The 15,944-nt window shown below is 47.6% G+C and overlaps 2 protein-coding genes across 2 annotated transcripts; both read left to right on the top strand.

Annotated features, from left to right (window-relative positions):
• The first annotated feature begins 674 nt into the window (after positions 1–674).
• LOC140721110 (uncharacterized) lies at positions 675–6,747 on the top strand. Its single transcript, XM_073035974.1, has 7 exons — positions 675–690; positions 1,171–1,263; positions 1,678–1,844; positions 2,766–2,937; positions 3,034–3,084; positions 6,489–6,665; positions 6,743–6,747. The coding sequence occupies exons 1-7, from the start codon at positions 675–677 to the stop codon at positions 6,745–6,747; spliced, it is 681 nt and encodes a 226-aa protein (XP_072892075.1).
• Positions 6,748–7,679: 932 nt separating this feature from the next.
• LOC140721079 (ribonuclease inhibitor-like) lies at positions 7,680–15,666 on the top strand. The gene is made up of 6 exons (XM_073035947.1): positions 7,680–8,256; positions 9,591–9,677; positions 9,833–10,003; positions 14,172–14,342; positions 14,522–14,689; positions 14,843–15,666. Exons 1-6 carry the CDS (start codon positions 7,883–7,885, stop codon positions 14,931–14,933), a joined length of 1,062 nt encoding a protein of 353 aa, XP_072892048.1. The 5' UTR covers positions 7,680–7,882; the 3' UTR covers positions 14,934–15,666.
• The last annotated feature ends 278 nt before the right edge of the window (positions 15,667–15,944 follow it).

The raw sequence follows: 15,944 nt of genomic DNA, 5'->3' as shown, positions 1-15,944 counted from the left end.
ATATTGATTGTAAAAGTGGGTGATTGTAAAGGTTGGTGTGTTCGATCCTTTATTAGAAATCAGCAAACATACAATCTTGTAGCGATGAAACTGAAGTCTACCCAAGTGTAAGTTCAGTGTATTTGCGTTGATAATAATAAAAGATATGACATCCGTCAGTTCCCAGCTGTGAACAAAGCACAAATATGTAACTGACTCCCTTCACTTTTACCCCGCCCTACCCCACTCCGGATCATAAGAAAATCATAAATACGCAACACAGAATACAACACAGACAGAGAGCAGATACATGGCTGCTACAGATAGGCTCAGCTTTGAGCACACGGTCTTCAATCTGAGGTATCAACGTACTGTCTGTCTTGTTCAATAATTCAAGCATTTTGTTTTAGTTATTGTTAAACTGTTTTTGCCAGTTTGCTGTTTTTGTTGCATGGTGGACCGACATTGTGTTCAACAAGGTGCCATGTAACTATTTGGTAATAGCCAGATGAATGCGTAAATAAAACTTGACCGGAGATTAAGTGCTAATAATGATCTTAAAATCCTGCCAGAGAAAATGTCGTGTTTCTGGACAAGATGCCGCGATGCTATGGGCGGGACTGCATTGTTCAGGATGTCAGAGCGTTTCTATGTAGACTCTAACCATACATTGCCATAGGTGTCAATGCCAGGCGATGCTGAAAGGGGAAGGTGAGAATCAGGTGTGACTGAGAAAACTATTACTCACTGATTCGAGGAATAGATGTCCTACTGGTCAGCAAAAATATTTCAGCCCACACTGCTGTGTCAGTTGTCCATTACTTCCCATAGCGCCACCAGTGGTAGGAGGACCAAAGCAGTGGGCGCTGTCTGCTCAATCTGCCTCGCCTTTCCATTGACACATCACTCACGGTTCAGTACACAAGTTTGTTTTTAAAAAGGGAGTTGCCTGCAATACCGCGAGTAGATACTCCAGGGAATCCTGGAAAGGAGAACAATGCAGGGACAGAGGGGAAATGGGTATTGTGTGACTGTGGTTGGATGGGCGCAGGTAGATTAGGTCGTATCAAGTCGTCAGTGGATAGGCACAAGATGTTTGGAAATGTGTCGTTCTGCTTGAAAACAAAAAGGTGTTCTCCTTTATACTTCAATTAATGCCTGACGCTCTACTGTTAATGTTGTTTGTTACAGAGCAGCAAAATCTCACGACAACTGTCCTCAACATGGCTGAAGGGACGGGTAGTGGAGGAGTTCCAGTGACGTCAACATCAAGAGAGGTCACAGGTATGTCGGCAATTGCCTTGACTCTGATTCTGGGTTTAATGCAGTGTCGGCACTTCACAAAATATTTGTGAAAGCAGCAGAGAAATTTTCTCCTCTCCCTCTCCCCACCCCTCCCTTCCCCGTATCCTCACCATCTTTCCCCACCCTTCCCTTCCCCCTCCACTACCTCTCTCTCTCTCTCTCCCTCTCTGTGTCCTCCTTCACCCCCACATCTGGCTCACCCCACCACCCCCCAACCACTGGATCTCTATCACCCCTCCCTCTTTGAACCCCTCTCCAGACTCCTCTCAAACTACCATATATATTTTGGACTGTGTTTGGTCACCTGCCGCACTATCTTTATGTTCCAGAGAGAATGTTGCGGCCCACCATAGTGTCAGCAATGTCTTTAATGCTCCTCATTTTCCTTCACAGGTCCGAGCTCAGCGATCACCGAGCTCCTGGCAAGCTGGGATGATTTCCAGCTGCTGCAGTTGACGGACTTCTACCGGGACAGGCTGGAGCAGGCGATGGAAGGAGGGGTGCACGGAGTGAGCCTGGCGTTAACGGCCGAGAATCAGTTCAGTGGAGAGGAACATCGGGTGAGTGGGAGGGAGAATGGGTTTGAATTTTCACACATCACCGGACTGATGGGTGTCGGAACTGTCACTCATCGGATAGTAAATTAGATAAAGGAACAACTGTGAAATAAATACCGTGCATACAATCACAAAAATGTTAATCTGAACCAGTGATAGAAAGGGGTGAAAAGACCCCGTGGACTGGTGGGTAGCAGCTCGATGTTCAGAGTGAGTTGAGCAGGTAACAGTTGTGTGGGCTTACAGTATTAAATGGAAATATGACGGGAAGTATTATTTTGGAAAGATCGTGCAGCATGACGGAAGGACGAGAGTGAGAACTGGGACAACATCTGTGGGTGCCACAGGAGCTCGAGTGTGTTCTGTTCTGGGTGGAGATGATTGTGTTACAATCTGTAACTACAAACAGTGTGGATCGGGGAATACTGCCATGTTGTAATGTGTAATCACTGAATAAACCTCCACTGGAAAAGGCAAAGGAAAGGCATCAGGTGTCAGCCGGTAATCCGCTGTCATGTTGGACACTGGCGGACGGAGGAGATGAATCACATCATCTTTTCTGCAAATTCCCTATGACTGTTCACGCTGTTATAAAAACCTTCCTGAATTATTTCTTCAATTGTGATCGTTACTTTCTGATTTCTGTTTTACACTGTCAAATCCGGTGAGGGATTATTTATGGATTTGGAGCCACGTCAATGAAGCGGTCACAGACCAGCCAGGATCTCATTGACTGTTGGACCAGGTTCACGGTAAATGTCCCTCCGTGTGCTCTGCACTCAGAATGTACAGTCCATCTCCAGACAGGATCAGCACCCGTCCGGGTGACTGCTCAGTGTGATCCCGTTACAGAGCACATCATTTACTTCTCATTCTCTGTGTGAATCTGTCAGTCCCCAATATGTTCACCATTACTCTTCACAGAAAATCTCTGATCTCGCTGATAAGGGAGAGCGGGCGGACAGTTCTAAACTCCTCCTGAGCCTGGTGATGGAGAAAGGCTCCCGCGCCCAGAGGGTGATGTGGGAAACCTTTGTCAAAATGCGGATTGGTGTCCCAAAGTTGGACAAAATACTGAAAGAGATACAGGAACATGGTGAGATAGTAGGACAGATTAATTTAATTTTGGGTTAAAATTACGTACTTATAATTTGAGGAATTGAAACGTGTCAAATTGTTTAAATCTGAACAGGTTGTGTTCCGGTCCATCGACCCGTACCGGAGATTCCCAGTGAGCTGAAAGGTAAGTGAAGAAACCGCTGTTTCCACCGAAGGTTGATATTATGTAGGGTCATGTCGTTGTTGAGCCAAGGGGACTTGATCAGGTAAATGTTCCACCGTGATACAGAGTACAGTGAGACACAGCGAAAAATGTTTGATGGAGGGAGAGATTTCACAGGACAGCATGAGGAACAACGCAGAAAGATGGGGGCTTTGCTGAAAGGGGTCACTCCTCTCTGTGTCCCGCAGCTACAAATCCCTCCACCCAAGTCAAAATGGAGAAGAGGGCAATCTGAGGACCGAAATTATGGGAAATGTCTTATTCTGAAAGGTGAAATCATTTCCCTACAACCACCCAACCCCCGATACAGCCCTCATCTTAATTCCCTCAGATCCTTCAGGAAATTATTTTTAGAACCGGGAGTCCATTGAAATTCTCATCACAGAATAACAATGATAATTTAATGAGAAAAGCAGATAACACCCCAACTCGTCTGTCCAACCCCAAAGCAGCATATGAAATCAACTATATTCACATCTTCACCCCCTTACTGCTAACACTGTTAAAGTTATCCACTTTAATTTCCCAGGCAATAATCCTGGGAATACCATCAGGAGACAGTGTTAGTGAGGGCGTGATGGGGGACAAAATCCTCAGCTCAGTCCACAGAAGCTAAAATTGATGTGATGTTTGAGGGACACTGTGGAAGGGTGAGAGATGAGAATTAGGACAGAGAAACCGAGGGTTGTGGGATTGTAGGAAGGAAGACAGACAGACAGACAGACAGACAGACAGACAGACAGACAGACTGGCAGACAGACAGACAGACATACTTTATTGATCCCGACTGAAACTGGGTTTCGTTACAGCAGCACCAACCAAGAATAGTGAAGAAATATAGCAATATAAAACCATAAATAATTAAATACTAATATGTTAATCATGCTAAGTGGAAATAAGTTCAGGACAAGCCTATTGGCTCAGGGTGTCTGACCCTCCGTGGGAGGAGTTGTAAAGTTTGATGGCCACAAGCAGGAATGATTTCCTATGACGTTCAGTGTTACATCTCGGTGGAATGAGTCTCTGGCTGAATGTACTCCTGTGCCTAACCAGTACCTTATGGAGTGGATGGGAGTAATTGGCTAAGATGGCATGCAACTTGGACAGCATCCTCTTTTCAGACACCACCGTCAGAGAGTCCAGTTCCACCCCCACAACATCACTGGCTTTACAAATGAGTTATTTGTTTCTGTTGGTGTCTGCTACCCTCAGCCTGCTGCCCCAGCACACAACAGCAAACATGATAGCACTGGCAACCACAGACTCGTAGAACATCCTCAGCATCGGCCGGCAGATGTTAAAGGACCTCAGTCTCCTCAGGAAATAGAGACGGCTCTGACCCTTCTTGTAGACAGCCTCAGTGTTCTTTAATCAGTCCTGTTTATTGTCAATTCGTATCCACAGGTATTTGTTATCCTCCATCATGCCCACACTGATCTCTTGGATGGAAGCAGGTGTCACCGGTGCCTTAGCCCTCCTCAGGTCCACCACCAGCTCCTTAGACTTAGGTGGAAAGGACTGAAAATATCTCTAAATAATCTGCAATTAATTAAACTGTTACCGTCTGGATAAGAAACTCACTACATCTTACAGTAGCCCATGTTTTACCTGATAACTCGAAGCCCTTGAACAGAAATATGAAGAACCTAGGCCACAACCCTCATTCAGCCTGTCTCATTTCCAAGAACAAATTCCAAAGATGTTAATTTTAATTTTCAAATGGTACCAGAGGAAGTTTTCAAACTGCTCGCGTTTCTGTCACCTCTGTTAATGCGTTTCCAGTCCACATTCAGGCTCCATTTCCCTGCACTAAGGATTTGGAAAATCTGTACAATTTCCCTGCAAACCTGTTCTTCAATGTTCCTCATGCATTTTGCGGAGGGAACAGTTACGGTAGAGAAATGCCCACATCAATTTCTGAACACAGAACAAACTTTCTCCCTGATTATTGAAGAACATTATTTCTACCATTGTCACATTCTCTGAAGTAAATATTTCAATGTTTTCCTACACTCCCTGTTTCACCTGAATACGTTGACTGGAGAGCCCACACACTCCCTGACAGGGTCCTGACAGACTGTGAGACCCGAACACGCACCGGACAGGGTCACGACACAATGTGAGACCACTCACAACCCTGGCAGGTTGTTAACACACAGTCAGACCCTACGCAGTCGTGACAGGGTCCTGACACACTGGGAGACCCCACACACATCTGACAGGTTCCTGACACAATGGGAGACCTCACACACGCCAGGCAGGGTCATGACAAACTGCGAGACACCACACATCCCTGTTAGGGTCCTGAAATACTGTAACACCCCACACATCTCTGGCAGCGTCCTGACGCATTGTCCTACCGCACACTTCCTGACAGGGTCCCGACACACTGTTAGAGCCCACACATCCCTGACAGGCTCCTGACACACTGTGAGACCCCACACCCCTCCGACAGGGTCCTGACACACTGTGAGACCCCACACACTCCTGACAGGTTCCTGAAACACTGTGAGACGCTAGACACATCTGACAGGATGCTGACACACTGTGAGACCCCACACAACCCTGATGGGATCCTGACACATTGTGTGACGCCACACACCCCTGACAGGGTCCTGACACACTGTGAGACCCCACACAACCCTGACAGAGTCCTGACACACTGTGAGACGCTAGACACATCTGACAGGATGCTGACACACTGTGAGACCCCACAGAACCCTGACGGGTTCCTGACACATTGTGAGACACCACACACCCCTGACGGGTTCCTGACACATTGTGAGACACCACACACCCCTGACAAGTTCCTGACACACTGTGAGAGCCCAGACACCCATGACAGCATTCGAACACACTTTGAGATACCACACACCACAACCACCCGCCCACAGTTCACGTGCTGATGCGCAAAGTTACTTCTTTGTATTTTGAATCAGTGACGGTGAGAGGGGAGGGGGAGCTGTGATTCCCCGACCTGTTCCTTTGACAGAATGCCCACTACTCTCTTCTCTATCTCCATACGCCACATCAACACTGGGGATTAAAAGTTTCTTCCACAGGAAAAAATGATAGCTGTTAAAGTAGTGGGAGTTTGTCCAGTACGGGACAGTTGGGGGTCAGTAAACTACCAGGGAAATACTGACCTTCACAAACAGTTAATGTGGAAATGTGATGATCTGCTGTTTATCTGGACCAGGCCTCTCTGTCCAGTCAGGGGTCTGTTAATCAAATTTACTGTACTGTACAAACATCCATTGATGAATCCATTAATGAAATATCTTTGAGATAACTCTTGTGTGCTTAAATACTGAGTTCTGAGTTGAGGCATCTAACAGTTTGTCCACTGTCTGTTCCCATGGAAGATGTTCAACAGAAACACAAGGAGACTCTGCGGGCACAAACTGAAACACTGAGAGTGAACACGATCCTGATGAGGGAGAAGGTGAAGGTTTTCCAGCTGGTTGATCGATACGCTGAGCTCACGGTCATTTCTTCTGATCGAGATCGGAGACTGGCGGAACATGAGCTGCTGGCAAGAGGCAGAGACAACAAGGACTGGAGAGAGAAACATCTCCGCGGAGACCTGGAGAAAATCTGGATTGCTCATCTATTTCAGAATAGTTACTCACATAGTTTTCGGGACAAAATGAAAGGATTCTTCACACGATCAACTTCGGGATGTTCAGCAACAGTGGCCGGAGTCCCGGGGATTGGGAAAACAACAATGGTACAAAAGATTGTTTATGACTGGGCCACGGGGAAAATATACCAACAGTTCCAGTTTGTCTTCAGTTTCAAATTCCGGAATTTAAACGCCATTAAAAGCAGAATAAACCTGAGGGAACTGATGCTGGATCAGTATCCTTACTTTGGGAATTTCCTGAGAGAGGTCTGGAAGAACCCAGAGGGATTGCTGTTTATATTCGATGGTTTGGATGAATTCAAACACAAAATCGATTTTGCTGACAGTCGGAGAGATACAGAACCCAAGCACCAGTGCCCAGATCCCGAGTGGTGGTGTGAAGTGTATGACATTGTGTACAGTTTAATCCAGGGCAAGCTGCTCCCAGGGTGTTCAGTGCTGGTGACCACCCGCCCCACGGCGTTACATTTATTGGAAAAGGCGGAGATCGGTGTCTGGGCTGAAATCCTAGGATTTGATGGTGAGGAACGGAAGGAATATTTCATCAGACATTTTGAAGATCAGACGGTGGCAGCAGCTGTTTTCAAACACGTGAAGGAGAACGAGATCCTGTACACTATGAGCTACAACCCCTCCTTCTGCTGGATCCTCGCTCTGGCACTGGGCCCATTCTTCACACAAAGAGTCAGGGACCCACAGCGAGTTCCCAAGACCAACACCCAACTGTACTCCTACTATATTTACAACATTCTGAAAAACCACGGCCGTGAGATTGAGAATCCCCGTGATGTGTTACTCAGGGTTGGTCAGATGGCCTTCAGAGGAGTGTCCGAGAGGAATATTGTGTTTACAGATCTAGATATGATTAGCTACAATCTGCAGCCTTCACAGTTCCTGTCCGGGTTCCTGATGGAGCATTTGGGGGGAGTGGATTCTGCCCGGAGCGTGGTGTATACATACCCACACTTCATCATCCAAGAGTTTGTAGCTGCAGTCGCACAATTCCTGAATCCACATCCCGGGGATATCCTGATAACCCTCACTGAAGCCCACAACACGACAGATGGGCGCTTTGAGGTATTTCTCCGTTTTGTAGCTGGACTCTCCTCCCCAATGACAGCTCGGGGCCTGGAGGAGCTTCTGGGTCCATTTCCTCATCAAACAACCTGCCGGGTGATTGATTGGGTGAAGGAGGAGGTTAAACGCCAGAGCGGAAACACGAGGTGTGAAACTGGTAAAAGGAGCCTCTTGAACACATTGCACTACCTGTTTGAGTCTCAGAATCGTGGACTGGCTCAGGCCGCACTGGGTTCTGTGGAAACAATTTCATTTAGGAAAATGACACTGACCCCGATTGACTGCGTGGTTCTGTCTCATGTCATCGGACTCTGTGATACAATAAAACACCTCGACCTGGAGGACTGCCGCATTCAGTGTGAAGGAATCCAGCGTCTGGGACCCGGGCTGCACAAGTTCCAGGAGTTGGGGTAACTTGATTTATCTCTTACTCGGAACTGTGAAACTGTTCCACTGTGTTGTTTCAATGAAAATAAATTTGGGTAAAACTGTAGTAAATCAGATTGTGAAGAATTGTGACAAATGCCCAGGGGATCGGTCAGTAATTCCGCAAGGACGGGAGGGTTCTGTGGTTCCTTGTGAAGGGATGTTGGAGACTTCATCAGATCAGTGAACAACGGCCATTGGTTTAATGGTAGTAAATCACAGGAATGGCCGTGTTTCTCGCTGCCTGTGACACGTCCATTGACAATGTTCCTTCTCACTGTTACTGACACCCAAACCGACACTGACTACAGCAGGTGGGTCAGAGATTCACACCCCCTTCCCCGTGAGGGACACCAGACCATCAGCAGACTGTCCCAGTGAGAAAGAAAGAAATACCGTTGTGAGATTGTCCTCACGTTCCCTTCCCCGTGTGTGACTATCACCATCAGTCCACCGGTGTGACTGTGCTCACTACCAGTTACGCAAATCCCATGGGCGCATCTCCTCTCCCGGTTGTGGAACTCAGTTCAGACACACCCCTCCCGCACAATCTATTTCTGAAATCCCTCGTCTTGTTGGATTATCTTTTCCTATCGGTATCCTCCTGTGGGATCTCTCTTCCCCATCCCCCTTCCCCCTGTGGGATCTCTCTTCCCTATCCCCCTTCCTCCTGTGGGATCTCTCTTCCCCATCCTCTTTCCTCCTGTGGGATCTCTCTTCCCCATCCCCCTTCCCCCTGTGGGATCTCTCTTCCCTATCCCCCTTCCTCCTGTGGGGTCTCTCTTCCCCATCCTCCTTCCTCCTGTGGGACCTCTCTTCCCTATCCCCCTTCCTCCTGTGGGATCTCTCTTCCCCATCCTCCTTCCTCCTGTGGGATCTCTCATCCCCATCCTCCTTCCTCCTGTGGGACCTCTCTTCCCCATCCCTCTTCCTCCTGTGGGAACTCTCTGGTATACCTCTTCCTCAATCACCATCCTCCCTTTTACTCAGGTGGATTCCCACCAACATTTCCCCATTCACAAATCTTCCTCAGACTTTGTCTCACCATTCAACCCTCCTCTCACATCAGGAACAATTTTCTAACCATCGGGGAATAAGATAGAATATGTGAAGCTGACAGAGTCACACCGACAGACAAAATTACTGATATTCGGTGAATACCCTGGAGCTGGGCAGTGAGGGACATTGACGGTGATGGGAACTCCGATCAGTGATATACAGAAGGGTTTAATGTTTCCTGAAATATCCGAGTGAGAGAAATTCCCTCAGACCCACGGTTTGTATCACTTTGTTCATCAATTTGTTTGTTTGTGTTTAGGCTTGGGCGGAATAAACTGGGAGATTCAGGAGTGAAACTGGTGTCTGCGGCTCTGAAGAACCCGGAGTGTAAAATACAGAAACTGTGGTAAGTACCGGACTGTGGGAGATTGTGTTTACAATCACTGGGTGTTTGACACTGAACATTAAAGTGATCAGTAATTGTGTTACGGATAAACACCGGGGAGTTGTACCGTCTCCCGTCTCTCTGTGTCCTTCGCCCTCACTCTCTCTCATCTCCAGGCTACGAAATGTCGGTCTCACAGATTCTGGTGCCGAAGATCTCGCCTCCGTTCTCAGTACAAACCAATCACTGATGGAGCTGGACCTAAGTGGTAATGAACTGGAAGATTCAGGAGTGAAACTGGTGTCTGCGGCTCTGAGGAACCCAGAGTGTAAAATACAGAAACTGCTGTAAGTACCAGACTGTGGGAGATTGTGTTTAAAGTCATCAGGTGTCTGACACTGAACATTAATGTGATCAGAAGAAACATAGGAACATAGAAAACATACAGCACAATACAGGCCCGCCGTCCCACCAAGCTGTGCTGAACATGTCTCTACCTTAGAACTACCTAGCCTTTACCCATAGCCCTCCATTTTTCTAAGCTGCATGTAGCCATCCAGGAGTCTCTTAAAAGACCCTATGGTTTCCGCCTCTATCACCGCCGCCGGCAGCCCGTTCCACACTCTGCGTAAAAAGAACAACAACAAGAACTTACCCCTGACAGCTTCTCTGTACCTTAAGGTCCCAAGCACCTTAAAATATGCCCTCTCGTGCTAGCCATTTGAGCCCTGGGGAAAAGCCTTTGATTATCCACATGATCAATGCCTGTCATCATCTTATACACCTCTATCAGGTCACCTCTCATCCTCTTTCACTTCAAGGAGAAAAGGCTGAGTTCACTCAACCTATTCTCATAAGGTATGCTCCCCAGTCCAGGCAACATCCTTGTAAATCTCTTCTGCACCCTTTCTATGGTTTCCACGTCCTTCCTAAAGAGAAGTGACCAGAATTGAGCACAGTATTCCTAGTGGGGTCGGACCAGCATCCTATATAGCTGCAACATTATTACCTCACTACCTCTCGGCTCTTAAACACAATCCCATGATTGATGAAGGCCAATGCCCCGTGCCTTCTTAACCACAGAGTCAACCAGCGTAGCAGCTTTGAGTGACCTATGGTCTCGAACCCCAAGATCCCTCTAATCCTCCACACTGCCAATAGTCTTACCATTAATACTATATTCTGCCATCATATTTGACCTACCAAAATGAACCACCTCACACTTATCTGGATTGAACTCCATCTGCCAATTCTCAGCCCAGTTCTGCACCCTATCAATGTCCCGTTGTAGCCTCTGACAGCCCTCCACACAATCCACAACACCTCCAAAATCTGTGTCATCTTCAAATTTATTAACCCATCCCTCCACTTCATCATCCAGATCATTTATAAAAATCACAAAGAGTAAGGGTCCCAGAACAGATTCCCAAGGCACACCACTGGTCGCCGGCCTCCATGCTGAATAGGACCCATCTACAACCACTCTTTTTCTTCTGTGGGCAAACCATTTCTGGATTCACAAAGCAATGTCCCCTTGGATCTCATGACTCCTTACTTTCTCAATAAGCCTTGCATGGGGTACCTTATCAAATGCCTTGCTAAAATCCATATACACTATATCTACGGCTCTACATTCATCAATGTGTTTAGTTGCATCCTCAAAAATTCAATCAGGCTCATAAGGCACGACCTGCCTTTCACAAAGCCATGCAAACTATTCCTAATCATAATTTTCCTCTCCAGATGTGCATAAATCCTACCTCTCAGGATCCTCTCCATCAACTTACCAACCACTGAATTAAGACTGACTAGTCTATAATTTCCTGGGTTATCCCTACTCCCTTTCTTTAATAAGGGAACAACATCCTCAACCCTCCATTCCTCCGCAAACTCTCCCATCCTCACTGATGATGCAAAGATCATCGCCCGAGGCTCAGCAATCTCCTCTCTCGCCTCCCACACTAGTCCCGGTGACTTATGCTTTCCAAAGGTTGCAGCGGATCTCCTTTCTTAATATTTACATGCTCAAGCGTTTCATCCGCTGAAAGTCATCGCTGCAATCGCCAAAATCCTATTCCGTCGTGAATACTGAAGCAAATGATTCATTAAGTACCTCCACTATTTCCTCCGGTTCCATACGCACGTTTCCATTGTCACACTTGATTGGTCCTGTTCTCTCACATCTTATCCTCTTGCTCTTCACATACTTGTTGAATGCCTTAGGGTGTTCCTTAATCTTGACCGCCAAGGCCTTCTCTTGGCCTCTTCTAGCTCTCCGAACTTCATTCTTAAGCTCCTTCCTGCTAGCCTTATAATCTTCCAGATTCATATCATTATCTAGTTTTTTGAACCTTTCGGAAGCTCTTCTTTTCTCCTTGACTAGATTTACAACGGCCTTTGTGCACCACGGATCTTGTACCCTCCCATCCTTTCCATGTCTCATTGGAACGTACCTACTCAGAACCCCACGCAAATATCCCCTGAACATTTTCTAAATTTGTTCAGTACGTTTCCCTGAGAACATCTGTTTCCAATTTATGCTTAAAGTTCCAGCCTGATAGCCTCATAGTTTCCCTTACTCCAATTAAAGGTTTCCCTAGTTTGCCTGTTCCTATCCCTGTCCAAAACTATGGTAAAAGAGATAGAATTGTGATCACTATCTCCAAAATGCTCTCCCACTGAGACACCTGACACCTGACCAGGTTCATTTCCCAATAGCAGATCAAGTACAGCTTCCCCTCTTGTAGGCTTATCTACATATTGTGTCAGGAAACCTTCCTGAAAACGCCTAACTCACTCCACCCCATCTAAACCCCTCACTCTAGGGAGATGCCAATCAATATTTGAGAAATTAAATTCTCACACCTCAACAATCTGTCACCCTATCTGCTCCTCGATGTCCCTGTTACCGTTGGGTGGTCTATAAAAACACCCAGTAGGGTTATTGACCCCTTCCTATTCCTAACTGCAACTCACAGAAACTCTGTGGACAATCCCTCCAGGACCTCCTCCTTTTCCGTAGCTGTGACACTATCTCTGATCAACAGTGCCACACCGCCACCTCTTCTGCCTCCCTCCCTGTCCTTTCTGAAACATTTAAAACCCGGTACTTGAAGTAACCATTCCTGTCCCTGAACCATCTAAATCTCTGTAATGGCCACCACATCATAGCTCTAAGTGCCGATCCACGCTCTAAGCTCACCCGCTTTATTCATGTTACTCCTCGCAATAAAATAGGCACATCTCAAACCATCGGACTGAGCGCGCCCCTTCTCTGTCTCCAAACGTTCTCTATTTGTGAGACAACCTCCTTTTCCTCCGTCACTTCAATTCGGTTCCCACACCCCAACAATTCAAGTTTAAACTCTCCCCAGTAGCCTTATCAAACCTCCCCGCCAGGATATTGGCCTTCCTGGGATTCAAGTGCAAACCGTCATTTTTGTACAGGTCACTCCTGCCCCGGAAGAGGTCCCAATGATCCAGAAATCTGAATCCCTGCCCCCTGCTCCAATCCCTCAGCCACGCAAATGCTCCGCCTCATTGTATTTCTATTCTCACTGTCACGTGGAACGAGATTACTACCTTTGTGGTCCTGCTTCTCAACTTCCATCCTAACGTCCTGTAGTCTTTTTTTCAGGACCTCTTCCCTTTTCCTACCTACGTCATTGGTACCAGAATGTACCACGACCTCTGGCGGTTCTCCTTCCCACTTCAGGATATTGTGGGCGTGATCAGAAACATCCCGGACCCTGGTACCTGGAAGGCAAACTACCATCCGCGTTTCTTTCTTCCATCCACAGAATCCCCTGTTTGACGCCCGAACTATAGATTCCCCTATCACTACTGCCATTCTCTTCCTTTCCCTGCCCTTCTGAGCCACAGGGGCAGGCTCTGTGCCAGAGGCGCGACCACTGTTACTTCCCCGAGGTAGGCCGTCTCCCCTCTCCCAACAGTATTCAAACAGGAATAGTTATCGTTAAGAGGAACAAACACAGGGGTACTCTCTAGTGCCTATTTCTTGCCCTTCCCTCTCCTCACCGTTATTCACTTCTCTGACTCCCGTGGCCCCGTTGTGACCACCTGCCTGTGGCTCCTTTCTATCACCTCCTCACTCTCCCTGACCAGCCGAATGTCATCGAGTTGTGACTCCAGTTCCCTATACGCGTTCCCTGGTGCGCTCGGCGCACCTGGTGCAGATATGGTTGTTCGGGACCTCCCATATCTGACAACGAGCACAGTGAATCAGCCTCACACAAATACTTGCTACTTCGCCTCGACCCTTTATCGCCGAAGCCCCGTTCAGCCAAAGCCTTCCTACTCTGTCTCCCGCTCCTCTGACGCTCGCTCTGTAAATCTGTCTTCCTTTTAAACTCTTCTGGCTGTTCTCACTGGCCGACTTGCGCAGTCGTGCTGAAGGGAAAAAAAAATCAGTAATTGTGTTACTGATAAACACTGGGGATTTGTACCGTCTCCTGTCTCTCTGTGTCCTTCACCCTCACTCTCTCTCATCTCCAGGCTGAGTGAGCTCGGTCTCACAGATTCTGGTGCCGAGGATCTCGCCTCCGCTCTCGGTATAAACCCATCACTGACGGAGCTGGACCTGGGTTCTAATAAACTGGGAGATTCCGGAGTGAAACTGCTGTCTGCGGCTCTGAGGAACCCGGAGTGTAAAATACAGAAACTGGAGTAAGTATCAGACTGTGGGAGATAGTTTTTATAGTCACAGAGTGTCTGACATTGAACATTAATGTGATCAGTAATTATACTGATAAACGCCGGGGATTTATACCGTCTTCCTGTCTCTCTCTCTCTCTCTCTCTCTCTCTCTCTCTGTGTCCATCACCCTCACTCTCTCTCAACTCCAGGCTGAGGAATGTCGGTCTCACAGACTCTGGTGCCGAGGATCTCGTCTCCGCTCTCAGTACAAAACGATCTCTGATGGAGCTGGAACTGGGATTAAACTCACTGACAGACCGATCTGTCCCCATTCTCAGCCGCCTCATACTGACCCTACCGAGTCTAGAGTGGATCATGTGAGTGTTTGTGTTAATGTTTAATATGATAAAATATCAGCAGATCTGGTGATATTTGCCTGTGGGTTTTGTTAAAATATTAACCCCTATCCCCTGTTACTGACACTGTTGTGTAATCACTTTACTTCATTTTTATTCTCCCATCTGTTTCAGGCTCTGGGGGAATCCGTTCAGTGAAATCGGGAAGAATGAACTGAGATCTCTGCAGGAACCCAGACCCGGCCTGAGAGTATGGATCCTGTGAATGTGGACATGTGGCCGATTCCTCGCCCTCCCCTTTAACGGCCGCCCTTAACTTTAATGGCCGCGCGCCGAGTGTAATTCCAAACGGTTTTAACGGAACTGGATCCAGTCTCGCGCTCAGTGGCATGGCAAGCGGTCCCGCAGTGACGTATTTCCGCCTGTTGTCCGGTGTCGCAGATTCCACCGGCTGTAAGGGTTCGAGACTCCCCAAGTAACACACCGGGGAATTACACAGACAGAAAGAGCCCGGGGGCCGGTGCTAAGTCTGAGACACCAGTGTCCCGGGGAGGGATTATCCCGGGAAAGAATCCGTTTGCTCCCTTTGCTGAGGACGGTGCATTCGGCCGATATAATGATGTTAAAATGACAGATATCTCGGCAGTGATCCCGGACACGGCCCTGAAGTGTGATTTTATAATCATCGGTTCCCCGATGCAGAGTGACGGTGAGAAACCGGACTGATTATTCAACCGGTCCCTCGTTGTCGCCGGTCAGTTAATTGTGTGTGACTGTGAGTGAGTCGGGAGCAGCTTATTTATTCCCGCACGCCAGTAGCTCACACATTGTTTAATTTACATTTGTCATGATGAAATCAATAAACCGCTGTAACTTCCCGTCCTGGTGCCGGACTCGAGTTTTATTTGAGGTTTCTGCTGCCCCCCGCACCCTGTGCACTGCAACAGTGGGTCGGAGCTCCTCACACTGACACAGTAGCGTCTCAGCTCCAGGCTGAGGGAGGTCAGATGCCCAGGATCTCATCTCCACCCAACCCCCTTCCTGGCTAACTGATTCCATCCTGTCGCGCAAAATATTAATGTTCAGTGTCCATACATCATTTCCCTCCACACCGTCCCATCACACACTCCCAGGGTCAGACACAGAGTGAATCTCCCTCCACACCGTCCCATCACACACTCCCGAGGTCAGACACAGAGTGAATTTCCCTCCACATCGTCCCATCACACACTCCCAGGGTCAGACACAGAGTGAATCTCTCTCTGCATCATCCCAT

This window comes from Hemitrygon akajei, unplaced genomic scaffold (genome assembly GCF_048418815.1).
Source record: "Hemitrygon akajei unplaced genomic scaffold, sHemAka1.3 Scf000050, whole genome shotgun sequence".
Lineage (NCBI taxonomy): Eukaryota > Metazoa > Chordata > Chondrichthyes > Myliobatiformes > Dasyatidae > Hemitrygon > Hemitrygon akajei.
The sequence above is the reverse complement of the archived record's forward strand: the minus strand, read 5'-3'. Positions and strand labels throughout refer to the sequence as shown.